This window comes from Cyclopterus lumpus, chromosome 1 (assembly GCF_009769545.1).
Source record: "Cyclopterus lumpus isolate fCycLum1 chromosome 1, fCycLum1.pri, whole genome shotgun sequence".
NCBI classification, from domain to species: domain Eukaryota; kingdom Metazoa; phylum Chordata; class Actinopteri; order Perciformes; family Cyclopteridae; genus Cyclopterus; species Cyclopterus lumpus.
The window spans coordinates 19,237,707-19,259,015 of NC_046966.1; the positions used below are offsets into that span (position 1 = coordinate 19,237,707).

General features: G+C 43.6%; 1 protein-coding gene across 2 annotated transcripts in view; it reads right to left on the reverse strand.

Annotated features, from left to right (window-relative positions):
• The window catches only part of lrba (LPS responsive beige-like anchor protein), a 173,687-nt gene that overhangs the window by 101,101 nt on the left and 51,277 nt on the right, over positions 1–21,309 (reverse strand). Inside the window, exons 27-33 of one of the 2 annotated variants that reach the window (XM_034539608.1) lie at positions 20,765–20,872; positions 20,296–20,434; positions 19,672–20,026; positions 13,891–14,024; positions 12,116–12,200; positions 11,715–11,848; positions 10,651–10,712 (exon numbers count right to left, since the gene is read on the reverse strand). In XM_034539608.1, coding sequence (XP_034395499.1) covers positions 10,651–10,712; positions 11,715–11,848; positions 12,116–12,200; positions 13,891–14,024; positions 19,672–20,026; positions 20,296–20,434; positions 20,765–20,872 — 1,017 coding nt within the window. Of the gene's footprint in view, positions 1–10,650; positions 10,713–11,714; positions 11,849–12,115; positions 12,201–13,890; positions 14,025–19,671; positions 20,027–20,295; positions 20,438–20,764; positions 20,873–21,309 lie in introns of both variants that reach the window. The other variant, XM_034539599.1, reaches the window with a different exon arrangement.

A 21,309-nucleotide genomic window follows, 5' to 3' on the forward strand; every position in this document is an offset into this window, starting at 1 on the left:
GTAAAAGCCCCGCAATGTGTACGTGTATCCAAGCATACACGTTGCTGTCATCATCTCTGGAGCCGATGGAGGAAACGCTCTGTTTATGCAGCGACCGGCCTTTCAGTAAACCGAGAGGGCCCACGGGGGACGAGGGGACGAGGGGGTATCAGCGCTACGAGGAGGAAGGAAAGATCAATTTACAAGAAGTTCTCAAACGCATCCAAACATATTTGTACACACACACACACACACACACACACACACAGATTTTCCAAAAGCATCAAGTAGTTTTCTTTTAGCACAACAAATGTAAAAACCATCAGAACCAATCAGGCACCAAGTCAATGGAAACCATACTTCCGAAAAGGCGTGCGCACCGTCACTCCGTAACCAACTGTGCGTCACGCGGACAACAACCTCACACTTAACCTCAATTCAAAACAGCTTTTTGTCCTGAAGGACCTCGATTGGCATTGACCGTGATTACAATGCATTCCAAATAAAGAGGGCACACGGGGAATAAAAATGTCTGGTCTTGGGAGTGGAAACAGTGTTTTGCAGCAGGGAACTGGCAGAGGGTTTTGTGGCTGAAGCTTGTTTAAGAGGAAGTGTGTGCGAGAGCAGCCTAGCTGCCTTCTGGTCAAAGCACAGGCTGTAGTTGAAGGACATTAACCATGAGCGTTAGCCTGTGGCGGTGGGGATATCCCAGACTGGGCCAGGCTGTGCTTTCTGGATTTCAAATAAAAATCACAGGAAGTGAGGCTGTAAATAGAGAGAGTCGTCCTCTCTGGAGAACTAGAAAAGCAAGAGACATTAAATTTCCTTTATGCGATTCCTTTTAAAATACTTTGGGAATTTTACCCAGGAGTCTTTAGAATTTAAAGCAGAACTAAAAGCGTCTTCAGCCGAAATAAAATGATTATCGCTCAACTGCAGCTCTAAATTAGGTTTGTAACGGCGGGCGGGCCATTGGCATCTTGAGGACACAGACAAAAGGCGATAGCAAGACTAATGGTGTCATTATGGGCTAAGAGATGGCTCCGCTAGTTGAATTAAAAAAGCAATGACCCTGATCTGAGGCACATCTCGCGGTGACAAAAAGGAAACAGAGACAGGTCAGTGATAGAATATTGAATTTTAGCTGCCCTGGTCAGCGGTGTCACAGCTTTTATGGCTGCAATCGGGGGCCAGGACCACAGTGCTCCTGATGAGAGGATACAGGCAGCCATTTGTGACCTCTCACCTTTAACCTGACCTCCTAACTGATGATAGGACGGAGGGAGAGAGGGCTGTCCTTTGATCCTGATCGGAAATGAGAGAGTTTAATATAGCTAGAAGGGGCCACGTTTTGTGACCGTTCCCTTTCTCCTGTGTGTGAATGGCCGCCTCAATATGAAGTCGATGCGACAGCTCTGTTTGGTCTGCGTTCCACGACGCTGGCGTTGAGTCTAAACACACACGCCATGCGCTTCTGTCATTACAGCTGATTATCCATAATCAACATCTAAATATACCACTACAACTAGTGAGAAAACACAGACCTCCTGAGCAAAAAAAAAAAAAAAAACGCCTTTCAAACATCAGGGCCGCCACAACACAGGGAAAACATTTTCCAACACTGAAGAAAGAAACGCCTCGGTTCTCCCGAAATAATAAATAAGTCGGTTGTGCTTTTCGGTGGCATCACTCATAATCCCGAGTATTTGTTGATTTTAAAAGCTACGGGAATACAACTTAAGAGGGGACAAAAGCCTACAAATTACCAACAAGAGCCCATGTGTGCGGATAAGAAAAAAAATCTATAATGAATCTATAATGAATATATATATATATATATATATATATATATATATATATATATATATATATATATATATATATATATATATATATTGATAGATCTATTTCTTTTTTTTTTTTTATATGAAATGTTATTCATAATTGTTCTTCTGACTGATTATAGCAGAATAAGTTAAGTAGTTTATTGATGCTGCTTTGTCTGACAAACATGTTTTTGTGTGTGTGTGTGTGTGTGTGTGTGTGTGTGTGTGTGTGTGTGTGTGTGTGTGTGTGTGTGTGTGGAAAGCTTCACACCGGTGTGTCGACTTCAGCTCTTGACAGTCCACATGTGTGTTCAGATGTTATGTGCTTAAAGAAAAACAGACACTCACATTGATGTTTGCGTGATCAAATCCACAACTGAGGGAATATTTACTGATGTCAAAATATTTATACTGCAGGGTGCCCAAAGAACTACATAAACTCACACTTACAGTAACACACAGAGTGAAAAACAGGACCTAAACTCACCCCTTACAAACCAAAAACAGGTGACAACACTCGTGAGCTGTCCATTAAAAGTTTGTTTGAGTGGACTAAATAAATGTATAGAATATATTTCCGAAGACAGCAGTTCATCATAAAATACTTTTTGCAATCTTATCCATGAACAAATCTGGTGTTTAGTTCCCTTTGGCTTCATGTCCGTGGTTTTTAAAAAGACTTGGCCGAACGAGAACATTTAAAATCATCACTCCGAGTGAAACAGATCTTTTTTTCTTTTTTTTTTGTTCCAACGACAAAAAGCACACAGAGCAGCGGCGTCGGGCCGCCCCGTCTAGGGAGCTAGTTGGGGATAGTTGCAGCCAGAGAGCAACCGCAACCCATCGGTAAACACGTTGACCTATGTCGCAATGAATGTCCCGCCGTCTGAAAAACATGAACACGCCGGAGAAAAGTTTTATTATTGTGGCGAGCCACACTTTGGTTTTGATTTGTGCTGTAATCAGTACCTCGTTTTTTTCTTTTCTCTCCCTTCTTTTGTACGAGAACTGTAGATCTTGACGTTTTAGTACACGAGAGAGTCTTTTGCATAACTTTGCGATTAAAAAGAAATACACAAACAACGTTGAGCTGCAGTACGGACTGGTTTCCAAAACCACTAATTCAGAGTTAGTCTCTCTCATTCCAGTTGCTCAAGTGCAGATTACTTTTTTACATGCGTTTCAAAATGAAACGGCTGGAAACTCATCCTGAGGCTGAGATGAAAGAAAGCACAGACGAAAAGAGTGAACGTGCTCTCACCAATGGCTCACAAATCAACAGAATCAAAGCATTTATAAAAGCTCAATGTGTGGGTATAATAGCACGTGTGGCTAGTGTTTGAGTTCACAATGTTCTAAAGTGACTCGCGCGCTACATGCCAGCTGTTGCACTGGCGACAGGAATGCAGCGCGAGCAGATCAAGGAGCTAAGTGGATGGTGGCAGATTGATTCAAAATCTGTATCATATTCAAATCAGCCAGTAGCAGACCGTTGTGGTTTGGGGTCTCTCTGTGTCCAACCCCTCGAAAGAAATTCTTAAAGTAAAACAACTTTTGCCAGATGTCTCACAATAATGGTAAGAATCCAACACCATCTTGCTTTTGCCATCTTCTTCTACTTGAAATGACTTTGAGGTAAAGCCAGGAGTCACCCAATTGGAATGAACATCAATGTAACCCCGAAAGGATGGCGTACTCCAACCACCACTTCCTGTCCCGTCATTGGCCTGCACTGACACTGTCGTTACAAAAGTGAAAATTGATCTTGCCTTCTAATAATATATTTGTTTCGCTTGCTCCATGTATTTCATTCTGATTATATCTACACCCGTTTCTAAAAGAAGGGATCCAAATAAAGTTTTGGAACAGAAATTAAAGTTTATAGATGCAGGCGCTTGACACGACAAGCTGGCTGTCTTTCCTGTGCGTGTGCATGTGCATGTGAGACACTACAGCTTGTATGTTATAAACAGAAATAGTAGTTTCATCTTCTCACCCACGGTCTGTGCCATTCCTCGTCCACCATGCGCAACTCAAAATGTATCTTGTATTTCCTCTCAGCAGCATATTCTTTATCCTAAATGATGGTATTGATTTAAATACAGAGTAGTATCTCACATTCTAATTTCTGTATAAGGGCCAAATGCTACATGTTTGTCTTTATAGCGAGGTTATGTAAAGTCATTTTCTGTTTTGCATGCACTTCTTTGCGTCGTTAGAGCAGGTTTCTCAAATTGTTCTGGTCCTGAACCAATGCTTCGGTCCCAGCAAAGAGAGGGCATGACATCCTATGCATTTGATATAAAGAGCATGATGCATAGACTATATAGAAATGATGTTTCAAAGCACATCCATTTATTTGATAAAAAAGCAAAAACACATCAGTGGACTAAATACCACAGTAACATGGGGTCCAGCCTACAAAGTTGAGAAACTCTTAACTCTACAAATAACTCATGTGAAAAATCATTACAAAATGTTTCTTTTTTCTGAATACATACTTTCTGAATAATATGGTGTGCGTGCCATAATAAAAACATTGTTTTGTTGTGTTCTGAATTTAGACTCTTTAGAATTTAGACTCTTGGAGAATGTGGAGCCTCTGAGGCTGGATGCCAGGTGCTCTCGGAGGACCCTCCGTACTGTCCCAGTTGAACCCGGGGGCTGTTTGGTCTCAGCTGCTCTTCAGGCGCTTCAGTGGACTTTGCAAGCGGATCAGACCAGGCAGCAGTTCTCTGGTCTTCGCAGGGACATACCTGCACCCCACAGACCCAGGGTCTCAATGCCCCCCCCCCCCATATTTTGAATTGGTTCATGTTGTTTATTGGTTGTTTGAGTGAGTTATACTAGAACACGGACTATGAGCATACATTGAAGTATGAGCAGGAATGACAGTAATTCAATGTCCCATGTTTTGAGCTTTACATTTACCAGATAAAAGACTTTCCACTCCAGATCCGAGCGAAGGAGCCAGGATACACTTTTATCAGCAGGACGGCCATAAGAGAATCGCGGGGGGAGGAACATAAGAATGCATTCCAAGGTCTTATAACTTGGGACCTGTCAGGTAAGAAAACATTACATTAACAGTGGCTGTCAGGTGGAGAGGGCTGTCAGGGAAATTCATATATTTGAAACACGATTATACGTTGCGTATAAATAACCAACCGTTGATGCCACTTGAGGCCCTCCAGTCCAGAACCACTTGAAGCCCGCTCACTGGGAGCCAAATTAAAAGCCACTCCATATTTTAAGGAGTCTCCTGTCCGATTCTCCCCTCTCAGCTAGACTTCACTTCCTGTCAGGAAGTTCCCCTTAACCCCCACCTCCTCCGACACAACACACATCGCCGCTGCCTCCTCCTCCTCCTCCTCCTCCTCCTCCTCATCCTCCTCCTCTCTGGCTGCATAGTTGGCAACGATAGGGAGCCTGCAGAATTAAGTGCCAGTTGGTGTTGCAGTGTTTTCTCTACGTCTCATAGGATAGTACCTTTTCAAAGAATATACAGCTTGATATTATCCTCTGAACCAGAGTGTTGGCGGAGACACCGAGCCGCGTGGCAGGGCTGTAAAGGGGCACTGGAGCAGAGCACAGGGTGAGGGCGGACCAAACCCTTTGATTTGCACTGATCTTGAACCTTGTGTGCCTGTTTAACTGCACGGTGGGGTGTAGGTCTGACTGAGGAAAATGATGGGGGAAGTATTTTTTGTCCCCTGGTTTCATCACATTCCTCACCAGTGCTCTCTCCTCTCTCCCCCAAGTGGTTCATACAATATGATCTGCTCTTGATCCATCAAAGCCTCACTGACGGTGGCCACTTTCACCAACATCATTTATAAAATAACTACCTTGTGAAAACGTAATAAAACACACATAAGCAACTGTGCAAAGGGTTCGACTTGCTGTTTTTGTTTCTCATTTCCAGGGCCACTCAGCTTCCAACTGGTTCCCTCGTTTCTCAGATTATGTTATTGATTGTGTGGAGCATGATGACCGTGCACTCCCGACCTGTTCCCTGACTGCAGGGGTTTAAACTTCTATGCCTCAGCCACTCTTACTTCTAACCTGGAGGTCAGAGGGTCAAGGGTCAGGAGGAACCAAGTGTTTGGGGAAGTCAATGTCTCTCTCCCCGCTGACTGGGAGAGAGAAGTGTCCATCTGTTAAACAGGTTAACTGTGGTGAGACTGGCTGGGAATATATGATAATGTGTGGTCATTGGATTAGCGGGTTAGGATTGATGTTATTGAATTACTATTAAAGGATTATCTGCATCAGTGGACCCATCAACATACTGTTTGTTTAGAACAGAGATAGTGTATTTACCAGCTTCTGGTAAACCACTAGAATGTAATAAAATATATTAAAACAACAATACTTTGTGTTTAACTTTATTGAAGAAATTGTACTTTCTCGATTCTTGTTGTTCTGAGTTTGTACTCGTGGTTGAATGCACTTATTGTAAGTCGCTTTGGATAAAAGCGTCAGCTAAATGTAATGTAATGTCTATTATCTTGTGAAATTATTCTAGTAATGCATGAAGCTAGCAAATGCAGCTTTCTCTGACAAACTTAAACACTTTATTTTGTGGGGGGAAACTAGGCAACATGTGGTTGTAAATTCCATTGCAAAGGATGGCAAAAAAAGTACTTTAACACGATCTACCATTACCAGTACTCTCTGCCAGACTCACCTAATATTACCATGCTAATTTTTATTTTACCTGCTCTCGTCCACTAAAATGCTAACTGTTTTTGGTTGAACGTCTAATTCCATATGAATGCAGCATAAGACTCTACAGCCGTATTGGCTCAATAAAGCTAGAGCTAAATGCGGGCCAAAGGGCTCACATGTAATATTTACCATGTTCACCATCATGGTTTACTTTGTTAGCATGCCAACTTTAGAATCAACCCAAGGAACAGATGGAGCTGATGGGAACAGCATAACCTTGACAGGTATTTGTTGCTAAATGAACGTTTTGGACAAATTAAAAGTATGACTTGCTGGTGTCGGCAGATGAAAGAAATCACTGAATCACCAGTAAGTAATGAGAATTCATACTGAGCGGGACATGAATGCCTTGAGATCTTTCACTTATAACGTGGCACTAGAGGAAAAGTCAGTGGATCACCAAAGTGGGATTCAGCCTCTTGGGACCATGAAAGTCTGTAAAGAAAGTGTTGAGGTATTTCAGTGATGCATTGAATGGCAGAACCACATCGACAGGCTGGCGTGGCTAACAATTCAGCAGCAGCAGCAGCACTTTTCAGAAACTGCGTCCCTATTACTCCAGTTGTTAGTTCACAGGAGTTTAGTTACATTTCCAGAGACAAGTCCCCATCTGTTAATGAAAACTGTTCATGAGGAGGTCTGTGAATTAGACATCCCGTTTCTGCTTCTGCTCAAGTTGTGATTTCTAAAAATGGTTAATGCCGTGACCATCACAAATACAATTCAACTACATGGGAATATACAAATTAAATACTATATACAATTTGAGGTTTGTGGGGAAAAAATGTTTTCGTATTTTTAACAGCTGACCACTATCATTAAACCAGAGCTCCTCCGCCCCACAACTCTCTCTCTCTCTCTCTCTTTCTTTTCCTTCCACTCCATGTACAGGGTGCATTTCTGATAAATGGCAGAAGGATGGATGGGCTGACAGAGGGGCCGGACAATAATGGCTGATCTACAGGACACAAATGCAGCTACTGAGGAGATTTATGGGCCTTTGCTCATCGCACACTGTCCAGTAACCCAAGAGATGATTTCTCAAAGCTCTGGATGGACGGCAGCGAGCGTGAGGGAAAAGCCCTTCCTCTTGTCCCTTCGCATTATTTATTTATCTATCAGATGTTTTCGATGAAAGCCGCTTCAAGAAGAGCACGCAGGAAACAAACACGCTGGCCGTAAACATGACCAAGGCGGGAGAAAACGAGAGTAAAACTGTCAAGAAGAATCAGAGGCACGGGAAGATTGGTTCTATGCATACAGGACGGCGGAAACTTGATATTCATGTAATATGCAGGAGCTACTTTGAGGAAGCCATTCAATAACCAGGAAGGGCTATGACATCTTGATAATAACAATATATTAGTATACATTAATACAACAAATATCTTCTCAATCTACTTAAAATTGTCTAATAAACACCATATTGATCTGATTTGGTCAAAGAATAGAGAAACAGACCACTGTTCAACTTATTATGGGAGCCCTAGTATTTCATGCCTCTATTGTAATCTAATCATTATCTTATAACATATATACGCATTATAATAGCCATTCTACATTCTCAAAATGGGGTTATAATCATTCCTATTGATAAACTAGTAAAAGCTGAAACAACATGCAAAATAGGCAACAATTTTGATAACGGATTAATCGTTAAACATTTTACATAAAACAATTACAAATGCCAGCTGTTAAAAGTGTGTATAATTTATGGTTTTGCTTTGGCTTATAAATGGTAGCAAACTGAACTTTGAGACGTTGTTTAATTTAATAACTAATCTGCGGTTTGATCGATAATAAAGATAATTGCATGAGCGTTTAAACATCTTGAATGAATAACAAAGCCAGGCAGAGATACAGTAAGTAGCAGCTCTTTAAATGATGTTGCGTAGCATTCTGTTGCAGCTACAGAATATGATCATTAATCCTCACGTTGTATATTCAGCAGTCCTCAAAGATCAATATTAGAGCGTAGAACAAGGCAGCATGCCACCCCAACAGTTAATGTCTGATCAAAATGGTCCTTTAATTGGGAGCACAGTTGTAGTTGTTTAGAAATGGGGCACTATCAAACAGCGGTTTACAATCCCCTCCTCAATGCCAAGCTGATATGACCGCCAATGTAACTTCCATAGGATCCCTGATTAAAAACTGCTCTGCAGTCCCTAGCCTCCTGACCCTTCACCCCGGCTCCACTCCATCTCAAAGCTTGGGAAATTAATTAAAATTGCACAGAGATGGTATCGCATCTCCGATGAGGGAGTGGGGTGAGGGTGTGTGGTGGGGTGGGGTGGGTGGGGGGGAATCAATCAAAATCATCTCCATCTACTCCATCCACCGGTTGACTTAAAGGCAGGAAGAAGGCTTGAAGGCAGGAAGGAGTCACAAGATGGCCACAGAGGCACTTCCTGTCAGACGATTGAGCGCTTCCTGTGCCAGAGGGCCCAACAAACTCTGCTAAATAGTGTCATCAATCATGGCACTGGCGCAGTCTCATTGCCCCACAAGGAGAACAAACACACAAATAATTATACAGAGTAATTTAGCCCAGAGGAAAGTCTGTCCCCGTTTTGCTCTTTTTACCGGTGGAAAGCAGCATATCGCCTCTACCTCCCTCCCTCCCTCCTTTCCCCCCTTACACAACAATAAAATTACATTTGCATTAGCTGTGAGAGAATTTGGTTGGATGATTTATTGAAGCAATCAACACTACGCTGGCCAATCCCTGTTCCCCTCCCAGAGAGAGAGAGCGTGTGTGCGTGTGTGTGTGAGTGTGTGTGTGTGTGTGTGTGTGTGTGTGTGCTGTGGAGATTGGGTGGGGTAGCTTGGAGCTTAGAGAAAGGAAGAAATAGCTTGGGCTGGGGACCAAAGGGGGAAGCGAGGCATGAGCTGTGCAGCGGAGCAATCACGAAGATTCTGCCTTTGATTAGATTAGCATTAAACAACACCCTGACAGATATGACAAATAGGTGCATTAGAGCCTGTCATTCTTCTCCCTTTGGTTTTCTATCTAGCTTTCACTCCTGCTATTCCTTCGTCTCTGGACATTATAGGGCTCGCTTTCCCTCGATGTGTCCCACAAGCACAAATCTATGCGCGGCCCCTGACATCCAAACAGATGTGTAATCTGACTGTTTCCTTTTTTAGAGAAGACGCGAAGTGAATAATGGGAATCAAACAGGGTAGGGGTTAAAAAGGGGGAGAAGGTGGAGGAAAGAAAGGTGCCATTTCTTTAGAAAATAGAGCTGATAAAAAAAAGCCGAGCGCAGTGGTGAGAGGAGTCATTAATCAGATGTGTTTTTGTATTATTGGATATCTTTGTTTTTTCATGAGATGCTTTAAATGGTAAGGATGCAAACAAACAGAGCCAGAGTTTTTTTTTATTATTATCTGTTGTCCTCGTCACGGGGTGTGTGTGTGTGTGTGTGTGTGTGTGTGTGTGTGTGTGTGTGTGTGTGTGTGTGTGTGTGTAATTCAAAAAATTAGTGGTTCTACACCGTTTTATGAAATGCATTTATACGTAAATATAAAGTACGCTGTGTCGCAGGGTTCTGGTCCGGATGCAGAACCTGAGGAGCCTTCAGGAGCTTTGTGCGTCTTGATGCTAATCAGCCATCCTGGAGTGATATATTGACATCCGCGCGATCATTGATCTGCCCACGCCTGCTTATGATCCCCAAATTAGTATTCATGAATCCGGCAGCAGCTAAATAAACTTGGCAACAAAACACCCACAAGACAACAGAAAAGGGAGGGCTAATCAATGCAAAGCACCATCAAATCTACATTATCCCTCCTCATCAGTTTGGCCGGGCCACAAAGGCCGGCGCTCGGGTCAAAGGTGACACAGGCAGGTCGGCCACCCTTGACCCTCAAACCAATATTTGCGGCCAGAGATGCTTTTTCTTCGGTTTCTCTGCCCTCACTCGGGGATGGGGGCGACTGTGGGAAGGTAGACAGGGCAGTGTGGGGGGAAAGATAAGGCGTTGGATGGCTCACTGTCTCCACTCTGGGCTGTGGATTATTTACTGCACTCAAGGTGAGCCTGATAAATCAGATCGGTGGGAAAGCGGTGGACGTGGGCGAGCAGAGATATAGATGCAAGACTTGCCTGTGAACACAGCAGCATGACGAGCTCCACCACCGAGCTGCTGGACTTCATGCACACCAGGCCTGGAGACATTTGAAAGAAAGGGAGTCAGAAATGTACATTTGACATCGAACAATTATTTTTGGGTGCGCTTTAATTCATAAACCTTCCTCGGTACTTGTGGAAACACACACACACACACACACACACACACACACACACCACACACACACACACACACACACACACACACACACACACACACACACACACACACACACACACACACACACACACACACACACACACACACACACACACACACACACACACACACACACACACACACACACACACACACACACACACACACACACACACACACACACACACACACACACACACACACACACACACACACACACACACACACACACACACACACACACACACACACACACACACACACACACACACACACACACACACACACACCTTGTGCCATCTGTAGGAGAGCAGATAGTATTGATGGGCCTAATGAGCCGACATGATGTTACTGTAAACTAATACATATTTGGGCCTTGTATTACAGGCCTAACTTGAACAGCATATGTCCCATTGATCCCTAATGGCGAGCCCTGGGCTTTTAGAGGGCAGGGGTGGACTAGAGTGTCCAGAGTCTGCTCATGCACAGACGGGAAGAAGGCAGAGTAGCCTTTGGTCTTTTGGTTGCTCTTCATGTGACACAGAGACACATGCACCATCACACATACACACACATATACACACACCTCCCCCTGCCTTCCCTGTAGACCCCCCTGCAGCTATCAATCAACTTTCCATTTTGTTTGGTGGCAGCAGACAACCCCAAACACTGCTATTAGTGGCCCGGCCTATGACCTGGCCCCCTAGAAACCATCAGCGCAGCTAGCAGCTCTTAGCCCAACGCAAGCTCATCACACTATGGGATTAACCATGGCCGGGATATGTTATAGCATTTAAATGAGAACACTTAAAAGAAGCGCCATCCGTGAGGTGCGACAGGAACAGATTAAAATAACAATAATTTGTGACGTTGTACGTACTCGTGCCCTCAATAAGAAGCTCTTGTCCGTGGCTGCCCAGCAACGTCCGAGAGAGAAAGGGAGCAAAGTCCACGAAGATCTCTCTCAGCAGAGGAGCTGCCTTCTCCAGAGCATTCTCCAGACGTTCTGAGATACTAGAAATATGGGGATGTGATCCAAACAGTACATCATTAGTAAAAGGATATTGGCAATATCCAGGATATTAAATGAAATATATAACAGTCTTTAACGCGAAGGAAAAGATTGGAATTAGTACAAAGCAACAATCAGTGGATATTTATTCATAACGGATGCTTATGTGTGAAATGAATAGCTGATAGTGCGTGTATGTGTGTGTGTGTGTGTGTGTGTGTGTGTGTGTGTGTGTGTGTGAGAGAAAGAGAGAAAAGAAGATGAATCACCTCATATTGGGGGCTGTGTTCTGGGTCACAGGGGAGAGTGGGGGGACAGATGGCAAGCTAGCGCTGGCTGGAACCTGGCCGCCTGCTGCAGGGAGAAACCAAAGAACTCTGTTATTAATCTGGATGTTGGACAAGAATAAGACGCTACACACACACAAACAGCAATACATTATACAACATGGATAGCACCATAAACCCATACGGAAACATGCATCTTATAAAATAATACAATGGCCTCCATTCAAATGTATAGAACGGGGGATTTATGGTCAAATAGGGCAAGTGGAGGTACAAGTATAATTTTATAGCTAGATAGTGGATGATGTACAATATGTCTTCCTCATCAATTTACAATTCAGAGGTTTTCATGACGGAAACCTCTGAATTGTGCGTTAAAAAGCTTCACTGCCAGCTGCTGTCATACTTTAAACATTAAGATCATTTTGCTTTTTCCATATTCCAGCTATAGATCAAGCACACGCGTAATATTAAGTATTTGTTGTAAATAAGAAATATGTTCAGTGTTACACCTGTGTTGGAATGTGAGATGTTAAAATAATTAATTGTATTTATTTTTTTTTTAAATGGCGTTCACTCGTTAAGTCATTACATACCAATTTACCCCTCTGGCCTGTTTTTGTGACCGTTTCATTATACAACTAAAAGGTGCTTTACGACTTCATTCTGGAGACAGAGGCACACAAGGTACAAAGTCCATGTTTGATTGATCTGGCAGTAAATTCACTTCCCTGTGGCTCATAAATAAGCTAATGCCCAGCAGAATATGGAGGAGGGGGATTCCTCTGGTGTTTCAGCAAGCTTGTTTTTCCAGCAAGGACAGTCTCAAAGCAGGGATAACTCTTAAGGAATGACAGACAGTGTAATGTGGGCTGGAATGTGTGTGCGAGCGCGTGTGTGTGTGTGTGTGTGTGTGTGTGTGTGTGTGTGTGTGTGTGCGCATGTAAGGTGTTAAGCAGCGCCATGTGGGCCTGGTGAAAGTATCTCTCTCGAGCTGAAGTAGCTCCTTCAAACAAAGAGGAGTAAATGAACGTCTCCATTAGTCCTCCCACTGCCCCACTAAAACACACTCACAAAGCCTATTTACTCAACACTGCTCACTGACACAAAGCGCACTCTGCATACAGCTTTACCAATTATCATTATTCACACAGCGCGCGCACACACACACACACACCCCAGCCTGATTTTTACAGTGAATGCACATCTCCTTAAACACGCAAACCCCAATTCTCATGTCACACCCTCCTCTCTTAAACATACACAGACTCCTCAGTGAAAAAACATTTCACTTTATTACACTCTAGCACATGCAGAAAAGGTGAAACAAAACAACAAAAAACAGCTGGCCGTCCGATCATCATTTACTGTCACTGCTGAATCAGGGAATATAGTAGAGTTAGTGTGCTCATAAAGTTGCAATAAAAGAAGTGCGTCTTTATTATTTTATTCATTCACCTTTATTCCCTCTTGTAGCAGAAATCACTGGAGGATTAAAGTTTGAATGCTCAGTACTTCTACATTCATATCTACACCTGTAATTATTATTATTATACTTTTTATCTTTACTTGTACTAAATACCAGCAACTGAACAGAACTGCAACTCTTCACACCATTTCCTTAGTAACAGACGCACAGAGGAGCAACATCTAAAATAAATATTGACCGTTTTAAACCACTCAACCAGGTTACGACTCCTTAAAGAAGCACCACTGTGTGTGTGTGTGTGTGTGTGTGTGTGTGTGTGTGCGCTCACCAGCTGCAGAGTCGCTCTGTGACGAGTCACCAGAAGATACTACGGCGACGCTGTTGATGGGTGTCCCACCAGACACGGATGCAGCCGTGGCTGATGGTGCCATGCCCGCTTTCTTGGGTGCGACGACGACACTTCTGCAGAGAGGAGACAGATTTATTCCTTTAGCTGTCGCATTGACAGAAGTATTGTATGCAAAGGGTGACGGTGCCCGCTCACAGCGAGCCTCACAAGGCTTTAATGCACACAGCATGGATGAAACAAAACCAACTCGTTCATTTATCAGACTGGAAGAGTAATTACTGGACTACTTTACTGGCACAATGCATTTCAAAATGGTCACATTCATCATGCACATCAACAGCCTTTCAATTGTTTGCTTAGCCATCCCTAAACGAACTAAACCGGGCTTGTGAAGAAAATGCATCTCATTTTGCTTGTGGACGCTCGTCTTGGGCGTCAGTGTGTAGTGGGTGGCCACAGTGCATTGCATATTGTGTACAAACAACTGGAGCACACTGTGGGTGGGTGTTTTCAGCCTCCACGGTAGAAACTAAAACTGTTTGCAATTGAAAGTAATCCGAAAGCACACAGTAGGGACGTTATTGTTTGACAATTTTAACTAACGGTGACAGTTTTTTTCCAATACCTTCAATTGATTTTTTGGGGTTTTTTTTTTCTTAAAACAAAATATGCTTCATAACATAATATACTTCTAAAAAGGCATTATCATTTAATATCTTAACGCAAGCAGCTGTACAACAACCTGGTGAAATAAAATACAGTTTGAACTTCACCAAGTTTCCTGATTTTACAATTTAGATCAAAAAATATCTGATGAAAGAACAACAAAACATCTGATTCCTGTTTTCTATGAATATTTGCAGTATTTTATTCTACACAAATCTCGGCTTGAATTCAAAGAGTATTAAGGTTTGGTACCCAGTTTAGCTTAGGTTAAGTTGTACATTCTTATTTCTACTCCACAGCTATCTATCCAGAGAATATGCTGCTTCCCTCGCTGTCCCTCTAGTAAAGTAACAGGAAGTCATTCTCGTCGTGATGTAGCGCGAGTGGAGTTCAATCCCCAACCAGCGAACAGCAGATGGGAGGAGAGCAGCATGCAGATAAGCTGTCAGTTTAGACGGGGCTCTGACAGACCAGTGGCCATATCAAAGAGAGCCTGGCCCTGCTTATCAGTGCTGACAAAAGGGAAGCAGGCTCTGATCACTGGCTACTGCTCCCTCTCAGAAACACAAACCAACGCAGGCTCACCAAGATGTGCAAGCATACATCAAATGCACAAAACTTGAATATGGGAATAAATGAATGGCGGCGTGCGGACACAAGAGCTAACATGCATACATTCCTGCAGTGTTCATGCACTCTACAAGAGGATAGTCGGGTCTGGCTCCCCGTGGCGCGGACAGATACCTGGCTGCAGTATCAAACGCTATTCTCACTTGATTTAGGGCAGGTGATCAGATCTATTCAAAGTTACTCTGAACCCTGACAGCTGACCTTTGCTTCAAGTGATCTATGATTTAAGAATAATAGAGCTGCATACAGAGGCCACAGGATTTACAGTTGTGTTTGAAATAAAAACACAAACTGAAAAGATATGGCCAGGAGAGAATGGAGATACAAGCTTCTGGTTACTTTTTCGTCCCTGTTCTGATAGTGAGTGGGCTGGATGGTGGTATCAGGAAACAAGGGTGGCGCTGACGTGAAGCACCCCAGGTGTCAACAGCAGAGGAGGGAGACAGAGGACCCCTGCTGTGTGTGTGTGGATGTGTTTCAAATATTTGAATATATGCATATGAGTGTACAAATAAGTGCACAAGGGTGTGCGAGTCCACCGGTGAACATCCGTCCGCGTATGTGTTTGGCCTTCCATCTGTTCTGCAAAAGGCCCAGTGAATTATTCAACAGGTCATTAGCCACACTTATCATGAGTGGGCCGCCCCAGTCGATTAATCAGCCGTCAGCGGCCCCACTCAACCCACAAACAGGAGCCCAGGGCAGCCAGCGCAAGTGCGTACGTACGTGCGTGCGTGCGTGCGTGCGTGCGTGCGTGCGTGCGTGCGTGCGTGCGTGCGTGCGTGCATATTGGGCTGAGGCTGCATTATTTAAAAGCTTTAACATACAATGGATAAGTGCTGTAAACAATGTGATTCCAGTAATCTCTGCTATTTCAGGTAAAACAAGTGTGAGAATGAGTAAGGAAGTGTCAGTGGTGTGTGTGTGTGTGTGTGTGTGTGTGTGTGTGTGTGCGCGTGTGTGTAAAAATACCATTCTCTAGAGTAGTAACAGAGCCAACTCGTGTGAGGGAGGAGTGCGTATCTGGCATCGTATCCGTGTGCATGTTAATGTTCAAAATGTTATTGGTTAACATTCACACCAAAACATTTGCATGTTCACACTTTCAAATCAAGTGTGATTAAGTCCACGGCATCCAAAGCTGCGATTGGATGATGATGGCTGATGTGGGAGGGGCATTCACTTGATGACATGAGTGATTAATGAGTGGAGCAACTGGGACCCAACGGTATGAGAAAAGCTGAATCTCAATGGTTTTCATGCGTTTGTGAGGATAATGCACTGCATGTAGTCTATGCCGTTTGTATCAGAAATACAATCGTTGTATTTAGAACAAGGGGCAGAAAAGTTTTATTTTGTTAATTCTATACCTTTTGCAATTTGTGGATGTGTGTGTTCATATGTATGCAATCTTATATGTATTTATGTGAAGTTGTATTTGTATAATGCATACACTATATGCACTGTACAGCCCCTTGTCATGGAACAAAGATTATGTGTTTGTGTTGCTATTAAATAAATCACTTTAAAAAACAAGGATATCCTTTTGGAATGCGATATACTATCAAAATAATACAATACTGTACATGTGATAGAGCCCAACGGATATATAAGCAGGGCCAATATTGGCTCGGTTTCCACAGAGAGATATACTAAAGTAGTGCAATGAATGTGCTACGGGTTACATTCTAAATGTGCTTTAAGATATTTTTCTCAATGCAAGTTTAAAATATTTTTGCTGTCGTGGTTAAAATATTCTGTAGCTATTATTTTGTTTCTAACCCTCTTCTTCTCAAATATCAATAATTTGAACACTCTTAGAAACATATCGATTAGGCTTCATTATGAGTCTCAAACTAAAAGGAGTAAAGCAACCTATAAAGTCTGTTGTTGGCTTGTAACAATCATAATGACACAAATAATGTGTACAAGTTACACAAGAGCTGATTAGTTTGATGAAATAACAGGAAGCTCGTTTCAGGTGCATCACAGAAAAAAAAGTGACATTCCGAGATTGAAGAAGGAAAGCAAAAGGGCTTTCACTCTTTCAGTTGTGTTTGTGTCCGACATGCTCCCCTCTTCCTGAGCTGTACATTAACAACACTTCGGCATCAACACAAACTCCTCTGCACATCAACTCTCACATACATGCGGGGTCTTCTGCCAGGAATGCAAACAATCGCACCATGTATATCCCGATGTCTAACACGCACATATTCTGCTCAACCATGCAGTCTAAATCATCGGCTTGTACAATGACACTGTTTAGTTCTGGTTTGTGTCAGCAAATATTTGCAGACTGGCTGTCATAACAGGGGCATGGCTGAGAAATGGATAGGAGAAATCCAGCAGGTCTCCACTGGTAAATAAATCAGTAAGGATACTTCACCCCCTGACCAACCCCACGTTTTTTTTTTTTTTTTTATCTGGGAGATCCCGGCTTCTTTTATACATTGGTCTCGTAAATCTTGCCCTCTGGGCAAGTGGAAAGTTTGCCACGTTCAGGCAAGAGACGTCAGTGTGGAATATCAACGATGGCTTGTACTGGTGTTCCTGGGAGGCTTACTGGTTAGTGGGAGATGCTGAGCAGTGATAGAGTCATTACAACAAGATAATAAACACGGCGCATGTCTGCATGCGTGGTGGGTAGAATTGTTGAGGACTAGAGACAGCGTGCTGATAAAGGGTGGTAACCTCAGGAGATAAGGGAATCCATAGGGTATAAATATAGGTGCAAAACATCAAAATAATTTGACACCTCAGTAGTGAGCTCTTCGAATGTGCATGTATTAAGTACTGACAGTCATGTCAATTCACTAAGTTCGACAAAAAATGAAATTTTGATTCTTATTTTTCAACAAGCAAAAATGCCAACGCCGATTTAGAATTCTAAAAATGTGAAGATTTGCAAAATCTTCTATGTTATATCAATTTGGTCAGACAAAAGTAACAAAATCCCCTAAAAACTAACGTTTGCAACAGTTTAAGTTTTATTTTAATGAAAAATATATATATTTGTGAACCCTTTTTTGAAGATTTACATCGATGAGCTTTTGGGCTGAGAGCCAGACGGAGTTGGAAATTATTGGAACAAAATTTGACAAATTCACTGTTGGTTTTGGTTTATTTTCATGGAATTGTTAAAAAAGTAAGTATTCCAAAATATATATATATATATATATACACAAACCAATGTATTGGCTATCTTACGCTTTCAATGATAACATTATTATTAGTTCCAGCCCTGCTATGTGTTGACACCCTCAGAAAGGCTTCTATTCCATGTTAAAAGGGAGCCTGGGCTGGATACCTTGCATAAAGAGGCTCCCGTAGGCAGCGAGCTGTTAGTCTATGTTCTCCAGCTCTCCTGACGTCCTCTCCTTCCTACTGAGTGTGCTCAGCGGACAAGGAGCCAGTCTAATCCCCCTGATATGAGGAGCGCCCTGAGACCTGACAAAGCATTCCTCAGATAAAGACACGCGATCACAGAGATGCCGTGGAATTCCCACAGTTGGGGGCAGGCGGACTGACTAAGTGTGTTTGTGAGAGCGAGTGAGCGAGAGAGAGAGAAACGAGAGAAATGTTTTCTTCAGTATATGAGAACCTTGACTTGACATCACCCCCATGGAGACCCCTTTCTCCCCCTTCACCCTCGCTCCCCCCCCTCTGCCGTTTGTGAATGTCTGTCTAGGAATCAATGCTGCAAATGCAAACCAGACCGGTGACCATCTTCTCTCACCTGGGCCCGTCTGTGGCTTCTGCACCAGGCTCGGCTTTTGAAGCCTTACTGCTGTCTGTTTACCCCTGCACCTCCAGGGGTAATGCAAATTATGCATTTATGCCAGAAACAAGGATAAAGGTTCAAATTTTAGACAGGGGGAGACGAGCAGCAGGAGAGATGAAGAAAAAGAAGAAAAAAAAGTCGTTAAATATCAGTGACAGGGTGAAAAGAAGCAGCTTCCTGTCAGCTTCGTTTCTCTGTCTCTTCATCCCAGACATGCCTCCTGTTTTCCTTAAAACAGTTTCTTTGTAAGGCGGTTTGCTCGGGATGAGCACCTACATCAACAGCTAAAAGAAACAACAATGGGAGTAAGGAGGAAAGAGTCAGGGACTAAGATTCCCCCCCAGTTCAAAGGGGTTTCTGTGACAATGTTTTTTCATGATCCACCTCCTCCGAGGGTACCAAGCTGAGATGTCTTCAAGGTCTGACTTTCAAAGGTCCCCTGCAGTTATGTTGGGATAAATGGTATGAAACTGTCAACTGTGAAGCTTGAGAATCACATGTGTATTTGCACCATATGGGCTCTTAAGAAACTGACACATTTGTCAGGTCTGCACCGGAGGAATTATAGTCCAGATATCTTTCTCACAATCCCCAATGTGCATGGCAGAAAAATGTGATGTCCTATAAATAGCATGGTAGTATACGTGTATGCCGAGCCATGTTTGAACCGGAGCCCTCACCTATCAAAGGAGCGGAACTGCAGCGATGATTCTCTGGCCGCGTCGCCGAGGCTTCCTAGAAACGCTGTCGGCAGCAGACTTGGATCCACCATGATATCAGCCGGAGCGCTCACTAGGCTGCGCAGAATGTCCTTCACATTCTTGCCCTTTGAGTCGGCGGGCAGCGAAGGTCTGACCTCGGAAGACAGTGTGGACAGGGCCTCGGAGATGGCGTCGGGGCCGTGAGTCACGGCAGAGGACGACAGGTCGGCCTCGCTTGCGGCGGTCGAGGTGTGGTCGTCACCGATGCCGGAATCATACCGCCGGAGAGAGACGCCGTTCTCCACCTCTAGTCCACCAGAAGTGGCGCCGCTATCTAAGAAGACACAAATAATAAAAAGAGACAATGTGAGCGATAAAGCAACGTCATATGAGAGTTTTATTGCAGTGGTTTTATTGCAGTCGTGATGCGAATAATCATGATGTGAATAATTTGAGTTAATTCTATAGTTTATTACTGTGTAGTACAATATAGATTCAACAGCCTCAAAATTATTAAAATGAAGCTAAAAAGGGGCCAAAAGCATCACAGGATTACATCATCATCTTCTCATCGAGATACATATTTTGAGGACGGCTGGATACCTGTGCTCCTGGCGGACTGGGATCGCAGAGGGTGTTTCTTGTCATTGTGGGGTTCCAGGATGTCGCGGTACTTCGACACCATGAGGACTGAGATGAAGTAGACAACCGCAAGCGCCAGAAACTGAGCCTGCTTACTGTCCTCCTGAAACAAACAAAACACACTAAATGATCTGTGTCATGGTTATCGGTGCTGTGTGAGCACGTTGTGCTGTGTGAGCACGGTGTGCTGTGTGAGCACGGTGTGCTGTGTGAGCACGGTGTGCTGTGCGAGCACGGTGTGCTGTGCGAGCACGGTGTGCTGTGCGAGCACGGTGTGCTGTGCGAGCACGGTGTGCTGTGCGCGCACGGTGTGCTGTGCGCGCACGTTGTGCTGTGCGCGCACGTTGTGCTGTGCGCGCACGTTGTGCTGTGCGCGCACGTTGTGCTGTGCGCGTGTACGTCGCACAAATGGGTTTTTTGTACGACTCACGATATCTCTGAAGACGACAGCCCTGAGGCGGTTGATGTCCATGTCCTGGAGAAGCCGGTCCAGGTCTCTGACTGGAGACATCCCACCGGTCACTGCATCAACAGGACTCTGCATGCATGGAAATCAAACCATTACCCAAGAAATGTATTCTCACCTCAAAGCAAAGTGCCAGCAGCACATGCACGTTTACACCAATCGGGATGTTTATTAATCCATGTGCACTTCATGGAGTAGGGTAAGGTTTCACAGTTTAGGGAAGCTATCCCTGCTGGGATCATGTCTTTAACATAATGGCTTTTTCTATAGAGCCGCTGCATTATAAATGAGCTTTAACACCCGGTTCAGGGAAGAGCAACATGACTTTACTGGAAGTCACTATCAAATCAAAAGGGGCAATGACAAAAGCCCTCGTCCAGTGTCAGAAATAGCAACCAGTTTGGTAACTCAATAAGATATGAGCTAATGCAATAGCACTTGGTTGTTATTGTTGTTGGCGAGCGGGACAAAAAGGACAAACATTCCTTGTGGTTTACTATCGAGTACAG